Source organism: Pisolithus orientalis (genome assembly GCF_024613125.1).
Source record: "Pisolithus orientalis strain OTSU chromosome Unknown F5J12scaffold_24, whole genome shotgun sequence".
In the NCBI taxonomy this organism is placed as follows: Eukaryota; Fungi; Basidiomycota; class Agaricomycetes; order Boletales; family Pisolithaceae; genus Pisolithus; species Pisolithus orientalis.
In genome coordinates, this window is record NW_026260805.1 from 374,668 (window position 1) to 394,372 (window position 19,705).

The 19,705-nt window shown below is 51.4% G+C and overlaps 7 protein-coding genes across 7 annotated transcripts; 1 reads left to right on the forward strand and 6 right to left on the reverse strand.

The window, feature by feature from the left end:
- Positions 1–137: 137 nt before the first annotated feature.
- Positions 138–3,989, reverse strand: F5J12DRAFT_844480 (fungal-specific transcription factor domain-containing protein). Its single transcript, XM_051746272.1, has 15 exons — positions 3,814–3,989; positions 3,688–3,764; positions 3,598–3,625; positions 3,238–3,544; positions 3,169–3,180; positions 2,885–3,111; positions 2,570–2,831; positions 2,413–2,511; positions 2,336–2,345; positions 2,176–2,267; positions 2,033–2,117; positions 1,731–1,976; positions 1,400–1,605; positions 1,211–1,339; positions 138–1,078 (listed from the first exon to the last, which is right to left on the reverse strand). Exons 1-15 carry the CDS (start codon positions 3,921–3,923, stop codon positions 350–352), a joined length of 2,619 nt encoding a protein of 872 aa, XP_051598120.1. The 5' UTR covers positions 3,924–3,989; the 3' UTR covers positions 138–349.
- An 807-nt stretch (positions 3,990–4,796) lies between these two features.
- Positions 4,797–5,846, reverse strand: F5J12DRAFT_784262 (uncharacterized protein; the record flags this gene model as incomplete). The annotated part of the gene is made up of 4 exons (XM_051743001.1): positions 4,797–4,968; positions 5,100–5,598; positions 5,643–5,740; positions 5,788–5,846. 4 exons carry the CDS (start codon positions 5,844–5,846, stop codon positions 4,797–4,799), a joined length of 828 nt encoding a protein of 275 aa, XP_051598121.1.
- A 2,597-nt stretch (positions 5,847–8,443) lies between these two features.
- Positions 8,444–10,303, reverse strand: F5J12DRAFT_844513 (uncharacterized protein). The gene is made up of 2 exons (XM_051746273.1): positions 9,832–10,303; positions 8,444–9,777 (listed from the first exon to the last, which is right to left on the reverse strand). The coding sequence occupies exons 1-2, from the start codon at positions 10,224–10,226 to the stop codon at positions 8,706–8,708; spliced, it is 1,467 nt and encodes a 488-aa protein (XP_051598122.1). The 5' UTR covers positions 10,227–10,303; the 3' UTR covers positions 8,444–8,705.
- A 73-nt stretch (positions 10,304–10,376) lies between these two features.
- F5J12DRAFT_844517 (uncharacterized protein) lies at positions 10,377–13,412 on the reverse strand. Its single transcript, XM_051746274.1, has 5 exons — positions 13,072–13,412; positions 11,826–13,012; positions 10,840–11,770; positions 10,762–10,789; positions 10,377–10,697 (listed from the first exon to the last, which is right to left on the reverse strand). Exons 1-5 carry the CDS (start codon positions 13,348–13,350, stop codon positions 10,531–10,533), a joined length of 2,592 nt encoding a protein of 863 aa, XP_051598123.1. The 5' UTR covers positions 13,351–13,412; the 3' UTR covers positions 10,377–10,530.
- Positions 13,413–13,420: 8 nt separating this feature from the next.
- On the reverse strand, positions 13,421–15,245 carry F5J12DRAFT_844522 (programmed cell death protein 2). The gene is made up of 5 exons (XM_051746275.1): positions 14,897–15,245; positions 14,660–14,829; positions 14,476–14,605; positions 13,996–14,429; positions 13,421–13,946 (listed from the first exon to the last, which is right to left on the reverse strand). Exons 1-5 carry the CDS (start codon positions 15,050–15,052, stop codon positions 13,490–13,492), a joined length of 1,347 nt encoding a protein of 448 aa, XP_051598124.1. The 5' UTR covers positions 15,053–15,245; the 3' UTR covers positions 13,421–13,489.
- A 192-nt stretch (positions 15,246–15,437) lies between these two features.
- On the forward strand, positions 15,438–18,427 carry F5J12DRAFT_894663 (cation efflux protein; the record flags this gene model as incomplete). Its single annotated transcript, XM_051747758.1, has 12 exons — positions 15,438–15,505; positions 15,566–15,764; positions 15,817–15,902; positions 15,957–16,017; positions 16,073–16,324; positions 16,372–16,539; positions 16,598–16,615; positions 16,675–16,876; positions 16,930–17,023; positions 17,088–17,180; positions 17,237–17,345; positions 17,393–18,427. 12 exons carry the CDS (start codon positions 15,438–15,440, stop codon positions 18,425–18,427), a joined length of 2,385 nt encoding a protein of 794 aa, XP_051598125.1.
- Positions 18,428–18,509: 82 nt separating this feature from the next.
- Positions 18,510–19,683, reverse strand: F5J12DRAFT_247488 (GTPase). The gene is made up of 7 exons (XM_051738575.1): positions 19,540–19,683; positions 19,449–19,483; positions 19,379–19,383; positions 19,168–19,324; positions 18,913–19,106; positions 18,771–18,851; positions 18,510–18,716 (listed from the first exon to the last, which is right to left on the reverse strand). Exons 1-7 carry the CDS (start codon positions 19,573–19,575, stop codon positions 18,592–18,594), a joined length of 633 nt encoding a protein of 210 aa, XP_051598126.1. The 5' UTR covers positions 19,576–19,683; the 3' UTR covers positions 18,510–18,591.
- Between the last annotated feature and the right edge of the window lie 22 nt (positions 19,684–19,705).

Below are 19,705 nucleotides of genomic sequence, written 5' to 3' on the forward strand. Positions count from 1 at the left end.
TTTGAGCGCAGTAGTGCGTGTGGAGTCCGCTTTCAGAGTGTCACGCTCCAAAGAATGATGATAGCGGCGGTGACAAGCCAGTTATTGATGCGAAAGGCCTTGCAGCTTCCGTGTTGTCAGCTGTCACGGAGACGAAGATGCTGTTTGCCATTGTTTACGTCGAGCGCCAGGTCCAAGAAGTCAACAAATGGATGTCATACAAACAACGGCGACAATATGCAACATTTCGCAACGTGCGATTATTCGAGGTGATATATGTAGTTAGATAGGTACACAGCCAAGATGAGCAAGAAAGAGCAGCACAAACGGGTGCACAAAGTCCCAAGCAAAAATACACCAGAGACGCAACTCAGTTGCCAAATGTTACATTACTACTTACACTTGAATCCACGAATTCTTGCCACGCATTCAGCATCATGTTGCCCTCTGGTGATATCCCCCTTCCGGGCACTTGCACGCCGGCCCCGTTGACATGTGACCCACTCCCGTTCCTTTGGCTGTACCCATTCACACTATTGCCACCGCCGTACGAGTAGTCGTACACGGGGAAATAGGACGGGAACTGTCCCGAAACCAACTCCATAGGTTGTACGGCCATCTGGCAGTCATCGTATTCTCCACCGGTGTAAGAGGGTGGTGTCGACGACGCAAGTAACGATTCCTGGGGGAAAGGATGTTCTTGCGATGGGGAGTTCATTCCATAGGACACGTTGCCATTCATCTGCCCGTTGCCGTGGTATTGGTTATTAGGCGCATTCGAAAAACTGCGTAGGTAGTCCACAAGGAAAGGATGAACTTGATTACCTCCGGATGTCGCAAGTGGTAGCGGAACAACAGGGTTGAATGATGTCGGCGAGTGATCTAGCACGGCAGACGGCAGCATTGGCGGTGACGGTGTCACCGAGTCCTTTTTGTCGACGAGTCTTGTCTTTCCGCAGAGTACAAGTTCGTCATTCTCATTGAACGGCGAACGCGGTTCGGACTGGCTTGACAATTGCCTCGTAATTGGGGGCACCTTGCCGCTGCGGTACTCTTCCAGGCTGTGGTGTGCCTTTTCACGCAGCGTCATCATGATGTCCTGTTAATAGTCGGCGTCAGAGGGGCTATCAAATACAGGACGCGCTGTGTGCATGCATGACGAATTGCAGCTGAGATAGCAAAGATATCCAGCGCAAATCGCGCGCAAAATACGCTCAACTTGGTGACTTACCAAGACAGGCTGTGCACGGAAGCCGTGGGCAGTTTTCGAGAAAAGTTCACATGCAGAGTCCAGCTGGACAAGTGCCGACGGAGCCAGGCTCATCGAAGGACATCGAGTAACAACGGATCCCAATACAATCTATCGTTGCAACACACTTGCCGTCAACATCATCATCCACGAGGGGAATGCCGCACTCACCGCGCAGGAGAACATGTGAGTCCATAGGAACCAAATCCGCTCACTCGGTTCCTTGATCTGTGTATGCAAATTCCGCATGAGGGCTACGAGAGATCCTGCGCTACGATAGGCCGCGATGACAGATGTTCCGTAGGAGCTTCCAAGCGGATCCTTCGGATGGTCAGTGAGTGCGCGCGCGAAGAAGCTCCGATGAAGGGACAAGAGATCTAATAGCACCAATTTTGTCAGCCTCAATTGCTACATGACTAACATTAAAGCAATTCCGATGGTGTTACGGGGCATTGCCGCACGACACAACCTGACAAATGAAGAGAGGTGGTACGCTACTCACTCATTTCTCGTATCGCGAGCACGATGTGCCGTTGTAATATCACTAATACACTGTCTTGATGACGTGGTTCGGTAGAGTTGGCCGAACCTCCGAAACCAACCACCTGAAGGTTAGGCGGCACAGGGAACGCCCGTAACTTTCGGTCCAAATGTAGAACAGTGTCGTATGATGGAGTCTTTGCACCGAACGCTTGATCGTGGATGACACTCATACATTCCGAAGTGAAGCGATGTTTCCAAGTGTGGACTGTCATCGCCAAAGACTTGAGAGTCAAGCAGCCTAAAAGTGAAACCTGTGCATACATGAATCATCATCATCCCCCGCGGAGGGTAACTTGCAGTCTATATGGGCCAAATTGAAAGATGGTGGACGGCCCAAAGTGATGCACTAGGGTAAAAACTCTGAGCGAAACTGGGAGAAGAAAACGTCGATTCAATAGACGTACTTGCCAAGAGTCATAGGTATACAGCTCCCAGAATAGGGTCCGGCGGCGCAAGATCTCCCTCGCGTCAGTGAGCCATTTGCTGGGGTCACGATCTGGGGATGCCAGGGACGCCCGATCAAAAACTACCGTAAAAATGACAAGCGACGGTAAAGCAACGTACGAAGGCCAATCTGAAAATTTTAATGGTGGTTTTATCAATAACCGCATGCGGACACAAGTTCGGAGACGGGTGCTTACACTTTGAGCAATTTTGATTGTGGTGCCCATCATGACCCATCGAGAGCCAGAACTCGAGCCATGTCGATCCGAAAGGAAGAGATAGAAAGTCATCAAGAACTATCACGGTATAAAAATTGCTCAGCATCGCGATCACCGTGCAGAGGTAGGCACAAACCAGTGCTTGCACAGCGCTGACTGTTGGGTTATCGAGGAGAGAGCGTTGAAAGAGCGCTGCACGGGCGAGGTGGTAGTACTTCTCAGCGTCAATGCTGTACGCTGGTATTTGGGTATTCATAAAGGTCCCAATAGCCAAGACTATGAACATCACTGAGAGCTTGTGCGAAACGAGCGGATCATCTGCTGCCGGATGGGCGTTTCGTTCGTAAAATATATGATAAATCTCTTCGTTAAAGTCCTGCTCGCTTATGGGGTTGTATCTGCAGTGCTGGTGAGTGCTGGATTTACAGCGGAGAGACTTCTTGCCGCATACATCCAAGTGCCCAGCCGAAAATAGGATTGAATAAGGACTTGCGCCTTTGACGCTTCGGGCAGGTTCCAAAATATCTGGCGCAGGTCTTCGCTCTCTGCCACGGGTGGATGTTGAGAACTAGGCACAATTGGAAATGCTCCGCTCCGGCCCAGTATCATGGGGGAGAGCAAACTTTTAAGAACATTCAAGCGGTCTGAGTCGCTTCCCGGACCGTCCGAAACTTCGTTCTTTGCGGTAGTAGCAGTTGAGCGACATGCATCACAATGGAGGAACAAGAGCGTTACCTGGAGGAAATACTAGATTTTGACGACAGCGTCAATACGACTCAACGAAGACTCGGGCACAGCTCTTACCCAAGAGTTTGCAATGGATCCATGATAGTTCGCTCCGCCAGCGGCATTGATGGATAATGAGCCAAAAGCGTCCACGACCTCACTATTTTGGTCCTCCCGCTTAACTTCGTTTTTAGAGACATTTCGGAGGCTCGGAGGTTCCCGCTGCAATGGGGCTTTGATCTGAAGAAGCTCTTCCGAGAGCAGAGGATGACGGTCGCCCGACACCATGGAATGGGAAATTCTGAGGGCATCTTCTAGTTGACGAACACGATTGCACAGCTCGGATATCTTGTCGTGGAGTTCAGTCGTGGAGGCCAGGACGAACCTGAATGGACGCATATAAGCAAGGAATATGAGTATATGCAGGGCGACACAGACCTGTTCCCCTGGCCGGTTGTGAGAGACCCTGATAATTACAACTGTCAATCGTTGCCCGACATAATATCTGTGGCTGTCAAGCATGCATACCGTCGGGACAGATAGCACCACAACCACGTTTAACGCAAGATCCACAGGGAATCTGTCTATCGCAGCGGAGTTTGAGTCTTCGGTGGTGGTCAGCGGGGAAGCGATGACGGGGTTAGGAGCTGTTACCGTCTGCATTCCGCACACGACAGACGAGTGGCCCCCTTCCGACGCTTTTTTGACGGATCGTTGAGTATGTGGGTGTCCATTGCAGCTGGGGAACAGAGGGACACAGGCATCCAATGAGGTTCCCCAGGACTAAAGAGGAGGGGAGGGCTGATGGGGCAGTGAAGGAGGGGAGATGAGCCAGCCAGTCCCTAATTATCCGAGGGAAATGCGGTGGTACTCCTCCGCAGCCCAATTAGGAAGGCCTCGCGCTTTGGGTTATTACATACGTAATAATTCTCACCTTCCCTTCTTGGATAGTCCGGAGTTAACCTTATGGCCCGGAAGAGAATTGTAAATTGATATCGCGGAGCAGTTAACCCCTCTTATCATCGGCAACTTCCGAGCTCGTCACCCTCCGCATGCCCTCGGAACAAAGCTGGTATATTCGTTGTCGACGGCTCTCACCTCGTGTCGATGCCACCGTCACTACACTCTCTGCATTGAGTGAGATCAGATCAGAAATGGGCGGTTCGACTGGCACCGCTTTGCTGCTCCTGCGCTGATATGAGTTTGCTCCGTGCACTCATCCATATCAGGGTATGGCAACCTGGAAACGACCGGTGTATATTTATGGCTGTATCCATGTTTGTTAATGAGCGGCACTGGACGAGGAACTAACATCACCTTTTTTCCTAATCTTCCGCGTTGTTCCCTGCTGCGGCACTGTCATACCATCAACCACCCAACTCGACTTCCATCACGATCACGCGATGGCCTTACTTCGGAGAAAAATGTGAACAGCGGACCACCTGCCGTCTTTACCTTTCTATTACGGGGTTTGGAACCGCTTCCGCGTCCCCACCGCACGTCAAGCTTTATCTTTGTGTGTCCGCCCTCTCCTCATGCGCTTTCTCACGGCGCCACCGACGGCGTGGCCGATATTGTTTATTCACCTCCGTCGGCGGCCTGCCCACTCTAGGGAACGTGACAGGCAATCCGGGAAATCATACCCAGAGTTCAGTGCCCCAACTCTTTACGTGAACCATCGTGCCACCACGTTTGCCTTGAAAGAAGAACTCATATCTTTTATCCTCCCGAAGACAGACCTTCTTACCAAATACAATTTTGCTGCATCCGCTGATAAGATGCCTCCGATGCTCATAAACAGTTTGCATTCTGCAGCAGGGTCGAGATTGCATGCCACGCACACACCCACCCACAACCGTGCGTAGTGTTTATACACAGATGACCTGGGTCAGAAGGAAAAAAAAAAAAAAAACGGCTGTTCCTCGCCACTTCGATCTTACGTATGGTGTGTATCTTCAGGCTCATTCACCCCGTGCTGCTCGCGCCCAGGAAGCCAGAGAAAGGGATACGATACATCTCCTTCGTCACCTGAGGGCGCCGTTCTGATCCCGATTCTCCAGAGCAGTAGGTAAGGCATCGATTGGTAATCCCTACTCGGACCAGTCGTCGCCCACCGTATAACGCCGAAGGAAGTTACTACGCAGTAGCTAAGGTGTTGGAGCGGATAGTGGGGCCAAATTGCAACTAAAGACGACCAGCACATGTTCCCGTTTCCGGGCCATATGCCATTCGAGGTTTCTTTTTCACCCACCCAGATCTCAAAGTCGGACCCTCCACCCCCATAGACGCCAAGATGATATGTGAATGGCTTCAAGGTGCCGATGGCCAAGACTCGTGTAAACGCCATGCACATCCAGCGTGTGCATATGGCCAATAACGTGGCATCCGAAGTCTTAAAATTGTCGAGCCCTGACTTGGAAGTTCGTGCATCGGGAGCCACTGACCAGAATTGATATCACTTCACACATGCCTGTGGTATGTACTGCCACTTGTCGTGTTAAAGGCATTCATCCGTTTCGATCGATCGCCATATGCTCTGGATCCTGCTTGACGGAACAAGTTGGAGGCACTGCTAGAACACCTAGTACAGGGTTTAGTAAGAATTGATTGAGTGCCAAAGATCCATACTTCACAATGACCCCTAACACCTGTCTACTTCTCGGGCCGAGTCGCGGTAGAAGGTACATGCTAACCCTTGCTTCGTATCTTCGGCGCAGCCGGCCTCTGAAGTTCCCCGATCGTATCGTTACGACTACCTCCCCACACAGGGGCCCGTTGGCCGGAGTGCACTACGTGCATGTAATGGCTACGTATATAAAATAATCTGGTGCGTGTCAGCTCTACTACTAGCACAAGAACTCGAAGCCAGCGGTTCCATTATACACTATCGAAGTAAAGAACAATGAGCCTGTTTGTATTCTTAGATCTAGAGAATCTCCAATCCTTATTTACCTTTCTGATAGTGCGTGTATCTACTAATTATCAACAGATTAATCAGAAATCGTTATAACGGGTAGAATTTTCCCGTTTGATCATAGATAATGAGAACAGCATAGTACTATACGCGTGCGGGTCTGTCAGCGTCTTTGGACGCGACGAAGCTCTGGACCCCCCCCAGCCCATTTCACCCGCGGGCGCGTCGCTGACCGGAAAAACATATTGAACAGCCGATATGATGGCGCGGGCCAAGTTGGCAAAACAGGGAAAGGAATCCTATATGACGGACAACTACAAGCAATTTACAGCCTACCGATATTGTTCGATTCGTTCCCTAATACCATACAGTTTTTACGTCCAGGCACGAGGCACCCCATTGTTCACAAATTTACTGGCCACGACAGCAGCGGAGTACTTCCGAGACGATGCAAACCCATGATTGCAACTGCGATCCAGACAAACAAATATCCCAATCAGGGGGCATCCATGGTTAAGAGAGCAGAGGGCCTCATGCAACCCAGTTGAGCCAACCTTTGGTCAGCTTCCGCCAAGACGTTCGGCAGGGGGAAAGGGGAAAAAAGTGTAACCGCTTGGCGGCCTGATTTTTCATAGGACACTAACTGTCATTTGTTACCATAATTCCACTTTATCTCGTTTGTACATCGAATCGTGCTAGAGAGTGCTAAGCGATGAGAATCGGACGTGAACTTAACGACACTTGTTCACAACTAGAATTCGGGCCATGCTGGATCACTGAAAAACGGAGGGTCATCGAGTCGTCGAATGCGAATCGATGAAAAGCACGATACCGGTATACAGCAGAATAGCAATCATGGGTTAACAGTAGAGGCAAAAAACGCGAAAAAAAAGACAGGACATCGTACAATCAACAATCACGAACGAGTAGAAGCAAGTAGAAGCCTTGCGCTGCCCGAAACCAGCTTAATATACTTTAGATGATGCGAAAAGCATTCTGAGCGCAGGATCAAGCGATCAAGTGTGTACACGAAAGTCAGAACAAGGATTGGACGAAGTAGCTTTACATCGGTGCGAACACGTGATACGTAAAATGCCCCTGGCAACCCCTCTCTCTGGCTCAAACAAACATAATGTCAAAAAGGAAAACAACGTAAAATCACCAACAAGGGGGGAGCAGGAGAGCAGGGTCCTCACGAGCGCGGGGCAGTGCGATAGGGAGGTAACGCACACACTTACTGGTCTTGTTCAGCTCGGGAAGAACCAGGTTGGTTCATTGCACGCTCGCAAGCCCCACAATAGTTAACGCCTCCCGTCATGATGATGTTGGGAGAGATTTCCATTCTACATCGCGGATCGGGTCGCGCGGGAGACGGAAACGATCAGCCGATCTATAGCATCAGAGGAGGACGTAGTCGAACCGCATTGAACACTTACTCTTGCGTGCAAGTTTCCTGGCAATTTGGGCAAGGATCTTCGTGCATCGGGCTATGGACGCAGTTACTGGACATGCACGGTTCCTATATCGCAGACACCAGGATGTCATACACACAAGCCGAGCGCGAGAAGTGAGAGTCGACTTACGACCCACCATGGCAGTTCGCTACGGAGCGCGAAGTGGCCGCACTCGTACTGCAACCAGCTGGGTTTGACAAGGACACACATCGTAAACTGGACGTACTCTTCAATGGGGGATTCAACTGCGAGGGAGGACTGCTGGTTAAGTATGGAGAGGATGGCAGGGTGCGTGAATGTCAGGCTTTAAGGAACGATTTTGCGATCTTAGCCTCCCTGGTATCGTACCCATCGCCAATAGGGCTAAGAGCAATTATGGTGGAGGGCCCGCTAACGAGTCAGTTGTGCACCTCGTTTCCAGAAACAAGAGACAGACATCTTCCAAAAGAAAAACGCCACTTGACTGAGGAGCAAATTACGAGTGACACGGCACCGTACATAAGTGTTGGGAGCCCTGATGAGTGTTTCCATGTGGCTCGATGCCCGCAAAAAGTCGAAAACAGGTGTCGGGTGGATTGGTTTGAGTGAGATCGAGGCACTAAGATTTCGAGGGACGGATCCCCATTTTCATGTATAGGACGCGTAGATGCGATTAAGAGATATGCCTTGGAGCTCCCATGTGGACTTCGTCAGTCTATGCATGTTTAGCGCGAATGGCTTCGCGTCATCGAGGGCCCCATTGTCACAACTGCGAGGATCGGACTGCCGGTAAATGGTTTGACCTTGTTGCCGGACTGGCAATGGAGAGCGCAGCAGAGGACACAGCGGGGAAGATGCGCCAAACTGCGCTGAATCACTAAATTCTGGGTGGCTGGCTGGTAAGCGTCACAAACAGGGTCATCGCCACATTCGGTAGCTCCAAACACGCGTGGATAGCAGGGAATTACAGGTATAAGTATCTATGTACACTAGTCTCCACTTGTATCATATAAAGTAGGAACCGACACGCTGAGAGAGAAAAAAGGTTCTGACCCTCTTTCGCTGACACACCAGCATCTATGGTAGGATCAGATTGGGGAAAAACCGTCCGAGAGTTGGTTATAGTACTGCCGCATCAATTACCTATCAGTACTTCAGGGTGAGGAGACGCCACGGGACAGTGCATAGACAACGTCCTCTCATAGAGCAACTGGCGTAAATGGCCCTTCGACAGTGGGCGGTGATGATGGTCGCACAGCTTTCTGGTCTGGACTTGCGCCTAGATCTCGTGAGGAACCCGACGTAACGCTCACAGAGTCTCTGACCAATACAGGTCGGGGGAAATCACTGGCCGGACTGACGGGTTCGGCGACTGAATCCTCCACAGACGATGAGTCAGACATTCCGTTATACATCAGTTCCTGCTCCATTCTGAATGGTTTGGCAGGTACTGCGGTGAAGGAACTGATGCTGGCCCGAGTACCAAAAAAGTCACCGAGTTTCTTCGTCAGAGGTTGAGGAGGTGGTTGTACTAGTGGCACGCCAGCACCGGAAATTGCAGTAGGGGTGGGAGCTGCAGGTGCAGGTGCAGGTGCAGGTGCAGCACTCTTTGCTGGCGTCTCTGCTCGCCAGAGTTTGAAGCCCCATCCTCCCGCAGCAGGGGCGCTCTTCTTAGGTTCCGCCTGGGAAAATGAAGAAGACCTGGGGAGCAACGACGATGAGCCAGCTGAAGTACCCGGCCCGCCAGGTGCGGAGATGCCGACGTTGTTCTCCTCTATGAACGCGCGAAGAGCTCTGACGCAGAGTTCAGACGCTTCGCGTGCCTCGTTTGATTCGCTCAGCTCGTGTTTGACATCTTCGAGCTCGGTTTTGAGGGAGTGAACCTCCTTGCGCAGCCTTTCGACCTCGGGCGAATCCTCTAACGCCCGAAAAGATCTGGGTGGCGAGTCTTGCCTTTGGTATAGCGATGATGGCCTAGATGGCGATGGTTGGGCTTTATTGGGCGGCAAAGACAGTTCTGTGAAGCCGAAACTTCCAGCGTTGGGAGTCGGGGGATTCCCTTCTAGCCTCGAGAAGCTCGCATCCGTTACAGAAGATATGCGTCGGTGTGCATTTAGCCGGCCAGGGGTCGACCCTGTCAAGGGAGCAAAAGATGCACGCTTTGCAGACGAAATTGGGAGGCTTGCGAACGTCCCAGCTTTCGAAAGATCAAGCTGGGGTGGCAGCTGGCTCGCCCTCCGACTCTCGCTTTGTAGTCGCATGAGTCCGCGCCTGTTCCAACGACGTCAAAACTAGTGATATAAGGCCATGCTATTTAAACCGTACCTGCTCTCTTCGACCTTGCCACGGAGGACAGAAATAGTATTCTCATCCTCCTTTGTCCTGTCGTTTGCTCTGTCCAGCTGGTCCTGTAAATTGGAACACTTCTCAGACATGTTCGCGATAGCATCCTTGACATCGGCTTCCCGGGCCTGAAATTCAGCGAGCGACTTGGCAAGTTCATCTCGCTCTCGAGTGACCTCTGAGAGAGAAGTACGAAGTTGGGTGATTACAGATGCCAGGACGTTGGTGTCTACGGACTGTGGGCGGCCCGTGGCAGCTGCAGGTGACAACGGCGGAAGAGACTCGTTGTCGAGCTGCTGCTCGAGGGTGAGGTCGAATGAATAGGGCCTTCGGCCAGTGTCGTCGGTTTGGTCGCTGTGTCCGTACTGTTCAGACATGGTCACGGTTGGTTTGAGAGAGTGCTGGACACTGTTGGCTTGGTTTCGTGGCTGGGTGTTGACCTGGCATGTGCGTGCGGAACGCCGGGTCGCGACCTTGTCGCGTCGACCATGCCTTTTTCAACTGACACCGCTGCACGTGAACGGCCAGACCCTCGTGAAACAGTCTATTCCGACGTGTCCTGTCACTATTGTACATATGTTTACACCTTCTTGTTTCGACGGATACTACCCCCGACCTCGAGTGCATTCCAATAAACCCAAGTCACACAGATCTGCGTCCATGACATGAAAAACCTTGTCGTTATGAGTGGGTCAGTGAATCGATACAAATGACGCCATCCCGTTCGTTCCATGGATATCCCCATCGGTGAAGCCACTCCCTTACCCCAGCAGACAGACGCGCGCGCGATGCGCCCCGCGCGGGATCCTGCGTCCCTGTGTGTTTCTCCTCTCCGACGATGGCAAATGCTGATTTGAAACCGGTTATTTATTAAAAAGCGATGCACTGTCTCCCGAACGGATCGCAACTCACCGAGTCCCAAGAAATGCTCCCGCTCGAGCTGTGCTCCCCCGTCAGCCGCTTGAATAGGATCATAGGATGTATACTAACCGCAAGTAGAAATTCCTCAAGCACCTCCGTTGCTTCGTTCGAATGAAGTCCGTGCAGATCGAGCATTACTTCAGTCCTCTCCTCCGAAGTCAACTTCGTATCGCCACCAATGTCTTTCTTCGCGACACCTAGGCAGATGCCCAGACCGCCACCACAAGTACGCCCCCTCGTGGAGCGGTCGCTAAGGTCGTCCGACCAGCTCGAATCTCGGCTTCTGACCGCCTGCTCGGCCAACTTAGCACGCTCTCTAACAAGTTTCCCCGCAGCCTCCGCCATCTCCTGGCTCATTTTTGCATTCAGATCATGACCTTCTCTACTGAATCGCTTAGCAGCCGCACCGTCACCTCGCCTCCAAGCATCCGCAGCGCGCGATAAACATGCGTTCCTGGCAGCTCCCAGCTGCAGCGCACGAGCTCGATACGACATGTACAGGTTGTTGATAGACTCGCCCATAGCCAATGTCGGAAGAAGCGTGGGAGAACGCAACTTGATGCGTGGGGATGGCTTGGGAGCCACGATCGTCGTTCTCAAGGGAAGGTTATCGGCTGTGTTACTATTTGTTTGAGACTCGCGACGGGTCACCATCGCACGATCGGCAGGGGCGGCCGTGGGAGGCGCGCGCTTGACGGCAGCAGCAAATCGCGTTCGACCCGGATCGTGTTGCCAGTGACCGTCCCGTGCACTGTACCCCTTTCTATTTCTACTCGCCCCAGCGCTTTCATAGCCCAACGCAGGGAAGTCCTCCGCGGGAGGACTTGAGGTACCCGAATGCGAATTACCGTTATTACTACCAAAGTTAGTCCTCGATAGCGCGTTCGTAACAGTAGAGACATCCACATTGTCAGGCAGCTGGTGCAGGAATTCACACTGATCTTGCTTAGCGCAAGTGCCTCGCAACCAGAACCGGCAAAGGGCACGCTCTAAATCATGGCTGCCAAGAAATATCAACCCCCAACGAACGATAGACAGAACCGCGCAGAAATTACCTGAATCTGCAATCGGCTCGCAGACATTCACCCGCTAGATAATATCGACACACTCTGCCGTTGGCGGTCGGAGTCCCACGGACACCCGTGCCGCGCCCGGTGGCTCGAGTTGGGACCTGGAAGCCTCGCCCACCACGCAAATTAGTCACTGGACTATCCCGGCTGATGAGTGCAACCCGATTCCCCACGTGTTGTACTCTGGGTTGGGTGGACTGTGGCACGGGGGGTAAGGCCCGATCGATAAGCCAGGCCATGGCTTTCTCGAAATCGTACCCATTCTGTGAGAGTGCCTCTTCGAGTTCCGAAGGCGCTAAAGTGGACCCAAACACGGAACCAAGTACATCCAGGGGAGTCATGCCATTAGTGAGGTATGCAACAGCATCAGGATCTTCGACGTCGTTGCCATATGGTGAGTCCTGGCCGTAACCGAGTGGATAGTACCCTTGCTGCACACCCTCTGGTGATAGGGAAGAGTTGGAAGGTGCGGTGTCTGACCACTGATCATAGTCCGTAATTGTGATGGGATGGAAAGAAGGAGGGCCGCTTTTGGATGCGAATGGATCGAACGGGTCATCTTCATCTTCATCCTCTCCAGGTTTCAGGGACGATCGCAGGGAACTTGGCGTGACTGCTCGAGGCTGTTCTGGAAGCAAGGGTGCGGCAATTGCCAGGTTCGAGCTCGGTCTGAGTGGACTATGTGACCACAGGTCTGGTGAAGGGGTCTCGGCCCTATATCCAGAAAGGGTGGCAGGATTTGATGAGGCAGCAGACAGAGGTCTCTGGATGGGCTTGAATTCGGTAGCTTTGGCACTGAGAAGTCTTGGTGACGAGATGGGAGAGGATGGGAGGCTAGCAGCAAACTGGGCGTGAGCTTGTGTAGCTTGTGCATGTGCAAGGACGGGGGAATGCATTGGCGAAACGCTGCGAGCAGTCATGTAGGATGAAGCATTTCCACTGACGAGAGGTGAAGTGACTGGGGTGTGAGGACGACGGAAACCGACGGGTAACGGAGAATTTGGCAGAGAAACAGGGGTATCTGGCCTATTCGAGTTGACCCGTGTAGAGGGAGAAGAAGCTCTAGATGACGGTCGTGATATTGGACGTCTAGTCGGCGTTAAAAACAGGAAAGGGACACCTGCAACGTCGTCGCGATGTTTATGCATAAGATCGAGGACGTGTTGTTCCAACTAAGACGGACGATCAGTGGGTCCAGCAGCATTTACGGAGGACGAAGGGTTGCACAGACCATATCAGAGTCGTCAACACCAAAATTCGTTTGAAGAAGCTCCTTGAGCTTATCTTCCTGTTCGTCTCCGAGAAGTGTGACCACTTTCATGACCATGGAGGTGCTGATGCGGGCTGATTCGTCGCCGTCATTGTCCTCGTTATAACTCTCGAGGAGGCCGCCTTTGTGCTGCCGGTATATAGCTGAGAGCTGTGCCCGTGTATGGGGGAACTTCTGGGCGGCCAGTGCTCCGAAGCCGGGGGCGTCGTCGTTGGAGGGATCGACGAATGGCGGTGGCATGGTCAGTGAGGATGCCGACAAGTGTTGATTGGCAACCGAACAAGTTGGATATGTGATGGCAATCTGGTCATCCGGGGAGAAGCACTCTCCATAAAAGACCCGTGTGTATCGACGATCGCTAAAATTACATTACACTTCACTACTCGTCCCACTGCACTAACACATGTTCCTCCCTCCAGCACTCCCTCGCATCCTTGCCACCCTCGTCCAGACAGCAGTCCTTTCCACACGAGAACACCATACAAGTACCCCATTCCATACCCCTTCTATCGCTAGTTTGGTTGGATTTCAGAGCGTCTTGAACTGCCTTGATTCTTTCTGCGTCCGTCAGTTTTCGGTCTGAATCAGTGTCTTTGTCCTTGTCCGCGGCTCTTAGGACATTTATGAGGTTTGGCATGAGCTGGCATTCAAATACTCGGCTCGATTTGCACACAGAGCAGTGTGGAATCGACGACACATTGTATGAACGCCTGACAGGTGAGACAACCTTGAATGCAGCCCCTGTTACGGGAAGCGGGTCTTGAGGTGGGGCTGGGAAGAGGACCTCAAAAACCTTGTCGGATGCAAACGGAAGCGGAGTCCCATTGAGTTCGTAGCTGTGAATACGAGTCAAGCAGAGGCCGCAAGGAGGAACACACAACCTACCGGAGACATTGGTCCGCTGCATGGTTTATCCGTTTGGTGAATCGTTCAAAAACGAGATCTACTTTTAGTGTATTCTCATAGGTTTCCAATCCCCAGGAACCATCCTTTCCTCCTTTGTCATCGTCTGCTGGATCTTCCATCCGTGCGTTCTCTGGAATTTTAGTTTTTGGTACCGGTGGAATGTATTCAGTCATCGTGGAGAGATATGTCGCAGGATATGATGGCGCTGCCGTCCATGGCGACTCCCGAATGGTAGTCGAGGCCATGGCCGTAATCAATGAGTCCTCAGTCGACGAGGCCTCGCTTTCGTCGTCACTTTGGTCGTCATCCTTGTGTACTTCCTTGGCCGGTGAGGGTTCAAAGGGGCTATTAGAAGCCTGCCCAAATATTTGGTCCCCTAAACCAAATGCTGACGGCGCAGCAGGAGTTTGCATCTTATCGGAAGATGAGTTCGTGAGCACAACTCTCCGGGGTACTTACGGAAAATGGGTTTGCGTCATTAACAGGAGCAGGACCCGCAGCCTTCCTCTGTGCGTCCTTACGAGCTTTCTTTTTCTCCAGTTTTGCAGCGTACTCAGCGTTATACCTCAATGCCCGCCAAGCACGTACGCTGACGTGAACGCGTCTAAGTTGATTGACACTTGGAAATGATCCGCCCACCTACCTCCCAGGCTGTCTTTGGCAGGACGCACGTGCGCATCCCCAGATATACAAAGCCCTGTCCATTGTGCTGTCTTCAAATGGACACCATATTTGAACGAGGAGTTCCATTGGATTGGAGCAGTTGTTGCATTGCGAAGAAGGAAATGGTGGCTCCCGCGAAGGCAATAGAGCCTTTAGAGATGACGAAACAAAGTTGAATTGATGGCATATTCGTACATGGGCAAGAACAGACTCGTACGGGGAGACCACCGATGCGAGAGACAGCAGCGTCTCTCAGGTCATTGTCACTCTCCACACTACCGTCTGGCACCCCAAGTAACACATCTGTTTCGACACCGGTGACGACCTCGTCATCAGAATCTGACCAATCATCGTCTGCAACGCGAATAGGCATGTTGGGGTCTGAAACTTTGGATCAGCAAGTCGTTCGATCGATACGTCAGACGATGGGGATCAGATAATGCATGAATGGTAAATAAATGGGACTCGTCACATACACCAGAACGAGGAAACCCCGTTCTAGCGTATTCAGACTCGTCATCTCGAATTCATCAAGGACGATAAGAAACAGGCCAGTTGAACTCACCTGGTTGGTCAACAACAGCACAAAAATTTGCTCGTCACAAGTTTTGAGGCAGGTCGAGCCAAACAACAGCCAAACATAAAAGGTGGGACATACCTTCCCCATTTAGGTTTGTCGCTACCACCACAGTGATTGATATCCGGTTCCGCTGCACACGCCTGCAACTGCACAGGCTCCTTTACTTGGTACAGCTGGGATGGCTGTCCCAGATGCCCGGACACGTAGGAAGATCAGCCTTCAGCCAGCCAAAGTCATATCTGCGTCGTACGTTCTCGACCCAGTTCATAGCGTGTCTTATGTGAAATAACAACGCGCCGCACGTAGACTCAACAGCAGGTCGTTTCCCAGACTGTTCGTTTCCAATGTTCTGTTTGTCTTGACACTCTTTTCCGCCAAAGAATGGCTCCTATCGTATGACGTCGGTGTGTTTTGGATGGTCATGAGGGTGCTCGCTATCGGGGGATTAGGAACACTAGGATGGGAGGCTGTCAATTCCGAACTTGCGGAAAACAAAGGCGTTGAGGTGCGGGATATTGACCTTGGCCTTCAGGAAGTTCTCCATTCATTGCATGTAGTGGACCGCTCTCGGCCTATCTTCGTTCCTTGTCTTCATGCAACAAGCCTCGTTGTACACAGCCCTATACCGCCTGTCATCACCTCGGTACGTTCTCGATTTAATTTACCTCTGTGGAGAGTTTCACTTTTGTACCCGCAGCGTCATTTTATTCACACACTTCTCCACCTCTTGGGTAGGTGCCGTGGTCTCTTCCGGTTCGGTCAGTCCTGTGTTGTCTGGATCCGTGCACCGTGACTCAAGTGTTGTATTGTCAGATTCGGCAACCCATAGCGATAGTCTGCGCATTCGTTTTGTCTTTTCTATGTGATGCGGCGTTCTCGAATCGTAGTCCTCATATGCTACTTCCGGGATATGGCTGCCTCGTGCTTCATGGCTTGGCAACCTATGTTCTAGAATATGTGCGGGGTGTCTTATCACCATCTCTCAGTCCGTCCAAGACGACGGCTGTGAGTACCATGGGTGCTGTTCTTCTAGCCCTTCCATTTTATGCATTCAGGAAAGCCGTTGTAAGTGCTTCTGCCATGTCCTGCAATTCTCCACCTCATTATCTCAGCTCAATTTGCCACCATCGCCGGTTGTGCCGCTGTTGTCGTTGGCTATCCTCCCTCTTTTAACGTATAGCATGGTGTTCCTGACGCCGGAAACGAACGTGAACCAGTATAACCCTTCCCAAGCTTCACAGTCATTCCTCTTCACATACCCTCTGGCATTTTTTATGGCCGTTGGTGCAGGCCATCTGGGATTCACTCAATCAGTTGACTGGACCGACCTAATGGTAGGGTCTGTCCTTTACTACGGTATGTCTGCAGCATCCTACCGCATGCTGTCGGAGTGGACAATAAACATGTCACTCTAGCATTATACCCCGGTCAAGATCCAACACTCACATCAGCACCGCGCACACCCTGTATCGAAGCTCATTCGTTTCTACCTGAACTCCGTCCTATCAGATAACGAGTCAAGAAAGATATTTTATTTTTTGGTGTTGAACATGTGCTATATGCTCATACAAATGTTGTATGGTGTCTGGACTAATAGCCTGGGTTTGATTTCTGACGGTAAGTTATCAAAGCATGGTTTCAGTTCGGGTAATTCTGAATATTTGCGGAAGCTATCCATATGGCATTCGACTGTTTGGCTATCGGCGTTGGTCTACTTGCCTCCATCATGGCAAAATGGCCGCCAAATGAACGGTTTACATACGGGTACAGTATTCCTCTTTGCGTTCTTCACCTTGCCTGTACAAACCGCTCGCTTTTTTTTTTGCAGGTACGGCAGAATAGAAACCCTATCGGGTTTCGCAAATGGAATATTTCTCATTTTGATATCTGTCTTCATCGTGTTTGAAGCGGTCGAACGCATGTACGAGTGTGAGACTCTGCTCATCTACGTCAGAACTAACCATTCGCATTGGTTAGCTTGGATCCTCCTGAGATGACGACTAGTCAGTTGTTGCTCGTCAGTTCCCTCGGGCTCGGGGTCAATCTGTTCGGTATGTTTGCGATGGGAGGCCATCATCACCATCATGTAGGTCGCTCCAGCTGGATGTATGACCTTCCGCTGACCCATGTCAGGGACATGGTCATTCACATGACCACGGCAGTCACTCACATGCACACAATCACAGTTCAAATCTTCGCGATACTAAACAGGGCAACGCTCACTCTCTTCACCCTCGTGAGCGTAACCATCCGCACCTCCACACGGTGGAAAATCACCATCACACTCACGACCACGGAAGCGCTTCGCATGTCCACCATGACCACACGGCTAATGGCACTTCCCAACGCAACGTCGTGCTGAACAATGCGATGAATGGCAGGAAGCCCCATTCCCGTGGGCCGTCACTAATAATCAGTCAAGAGGGCTTGCAGAGCTTTTCAGCCTCGTCACAAGTCCCGTTTCCAGTGACTTCACCGACATCAATAGATTCTCCAATCTCTCCCAACTACCCGAAGACCCTCCAACACGATTACCATCACACTCACCACTGCCACGATCATGATGACGACGGACACGACCCTCATCACCACGTCCACTCACATGGTCGTAGTCACGATCATGAGGGACACAGCCATAATATGCGAGGCGTTTTTCTGCATGTCATGGCAGATACTCTGGGATCTGTCGGAGTAATCATTTCCACGCTCCTTATCCAGTACTATGGCTGGACAGGTTTCGACCCCATCGCTTCGATATTCATTGCGGTATTGATCGCCGCTAGTGTCGTCCCACTCGTGATCGACACTGGTAGAGTGCTTAGTCTGGATTTGGGTGATAACGAGAGCAAGGTACAGCAAGCGTTATCAGAGGTGGGAAACCTTGATTTCGATCTATTAGCCCTCATGCTGACGGTGGCGAGTTCCCAGCTTTTGCACATAGAGGGTGTCGCGTCTTATTCCTCGCCGCGCTTTTGGCCAAAAGATTCGACAAGCATTATCGGCTCCATTCACATAAAACTGTCTGAGCCTGCATCCCGCGACCACACAGAGGGGTCAGGTATAGACCAATTGCTGGAGCGTGTAATTACCTCGTTGCGGAGTCGGATACCTGGGCTTGAGGAAGTCACCGTTCAATTTGACCAGTTCAGCCATCCATCCATTAGATAACTGTAGCTTCTCACTAATACTTGACAACTCGGACTCATAACTCATACCCTTGTATCCACACAAAAACCAACCATCCAGTAAAAGAATTACCATTAAGGGGGAAAACAGGAAGGTGGTAGCCATACAAGTCATCTAACAAACATCGTCGCCATAGAAGTACACGTTCAGCAACATCCATTCTTGGCTGGTGCTGACGAGTCGATGGCGACGGGGATCGTGTCGCTGGTAGGTGCTTTAACGGAGTCGCCAGACTGATCAAGAGTCTTGCTCGACACAATGCGGTAGATATCTGGTCCTTTAATCAGTGATCTGAACCCACCAAACTTGACAAAGTTCCAATTACCGGTTAAGATAGTCTGGAAAGCCGAATCGACATTGGAAGCATCCAGCGCCGAGGTCTCGATGAACGACAGCTCGTTTTGAGCTGTGCGGATCAATTAAGCAGATGACAGAGAAGAGAAGTTTTCCGAGTATAATAGACTTACTGGCGAAGTTCGTTGCCTCTTCCGTGGGGACTGCCCTCAGGTGCTTCAGGTCACTCTTATTCCCCACGAGCATGATCACGATATTAGAGTCTGCATGGTCCCGCAACTCCTTCAACCACCGCGTTACGTTGGCAAACGTTGCCTGCTTTGAGATATCGTACACCAAGAGAGCACCGACTGCGCCCCGGTAGTAGCTGTGGAAACGATGGCAAAACTTGTCAGCACCAAACGAACAAAAGGGGGGGAAACTCATACGCTGAAGTTATCGCGCGATACCGTTCCTGACCTGCGGTGTCCCAGATCTGAGCCTTGATGAGCTTTCCATCGACATTGATCGAGCGGGTCGCAAACTCGACTCCAATAGTCGACTTGGAGTCCATGTTGAATTGATTGCGAGTAAACCGGGAGAGCACTGTGGGTGCACAGCTTCCAGTGAGCTGTACACGACACACCGTATCCTACTTACAGTTTCTGTATCGATAGAAGAGCAGTCAATATTGGATGAAGAGTTAGGCATTTGAGAAGAATGAACGTACGATTTACCAACGCCCGAGTCACCAATTAGGACGACCTGCGGACCGCGTCAATTATCCATTGCTCTACATCCCCTGCCCTGTACCAGCTTACCTTGAACAGATAATCGTAGTCGCTTCCTTCTGTCATGATTTGTCCGTCGTGTAGCTGGTGTTGTTTCTGAGCGAGGTATTATACGGCACTTGGAGCTCGACACTTGGCACTAACCAGGTGGGCGCAGCGCTTGCGGAGTCCGAATGCACTCAAACTAGTCGCATCC

Bases quoted from the DNA above. Each gene is read 5' to 3' on its own strand.
- F5J12DRAFT_844522 (XM_051746275.1), bottom strand. From the start codon at position 15,052: ATGCCTATTCGCGTTGCAGACGATGATTGGTCAGATTCTGATGACGAG. The intron at 14,830-14,896 runs GTACGAGTCTGT...TCATCTCTAAAG, and splicing joins CTCGCATCGGTGGTCTCCCC to GCTCTATTGCCTTCGCGGGA. The intron at 13,947-13,995 runs GTAGGTTGTGTG...TCGTATTCACAG, and splicing joins GCAGCGGACCAATGTCTCCG to CTACGAACTCAATGGGACTC.
- F5J12DRAFT_844513 (XM_051746273.1), bottom strand. From the start codon at position 10,226: ATGTCTGAACAGTACGGACACAGCGACCAAACCGACGACACTGGCCGA. The intron at 9,778-9,831 runs GTACGGTTTAAA...TCGTTGGAACAG, and splicing joins GGCAAGGTCGAAGAGAGCAG to GCGCGGACTCATGCGACTAC.
- F5J12DRAFT_844480 (XM_051746272.1), bottom strand. From the start codon at position 3,923: ATGCCTGTGTCCCTCTGTTCCCCAGCTGCAATGGACACCCACATACTC. The intron at 3,765-3,813 runs GTAACAGCTCCT...CCACCACCGAAG, and splicing joins TCGTGTGCGGAATGCAGACG to ACTCAAACTCCGCTGCGATA. The intron at 3,545-3,597 runs GTCTGTGTCGCC...GCGTCCATTCAG, and splicing joins ACAACCGGCCAGGGGAACAG to GTTCGTCCTGGCCTCCACGA.
- F5J12DRAFT_844517 (XM_051746274.1), bottom strand. From the start codon at position 13,350: ATGCCACCGCCATTCGTCGATCCCTCCAACGACGACGCCCCCGGCTTC. The intron at 13,013-13,071 runs GTCTGTGCAACC...CGTCCGTCTTAG, and splicing joins GTGTTGACGACTCTGATATG to TTGGAACAACACGTCCTCGA. The intron at 10,790-10,839 runs GTTAGTATACAT...GGGGGAGCACAG, and splicing joins TTGAGGAATTTCTACTTGCG to CTCGAGCGGGAGCATTTCTT.
- F5J12DRAFT_247488 (XM_051738575.1), bottom strand. From the start codon at position 19,575: ATGACAGAAGGAAGCGACTACGATTATCTGTTCAAG. The intron at 18,852-18,912 runs GTAAGTCTATTA...TGATCCGCACAG, and splicing joins AGAGGCAACGAACTTCGCCA to CTCAAAACGAGCTGTCGTTC. The intron at 18,717-18,770 runs GTAATTGGAACT...TTAAAGGACCAG, and splicing joins TTTCCAGACTATCTTAACCG to ATATCTACCGCATTGTGTCG.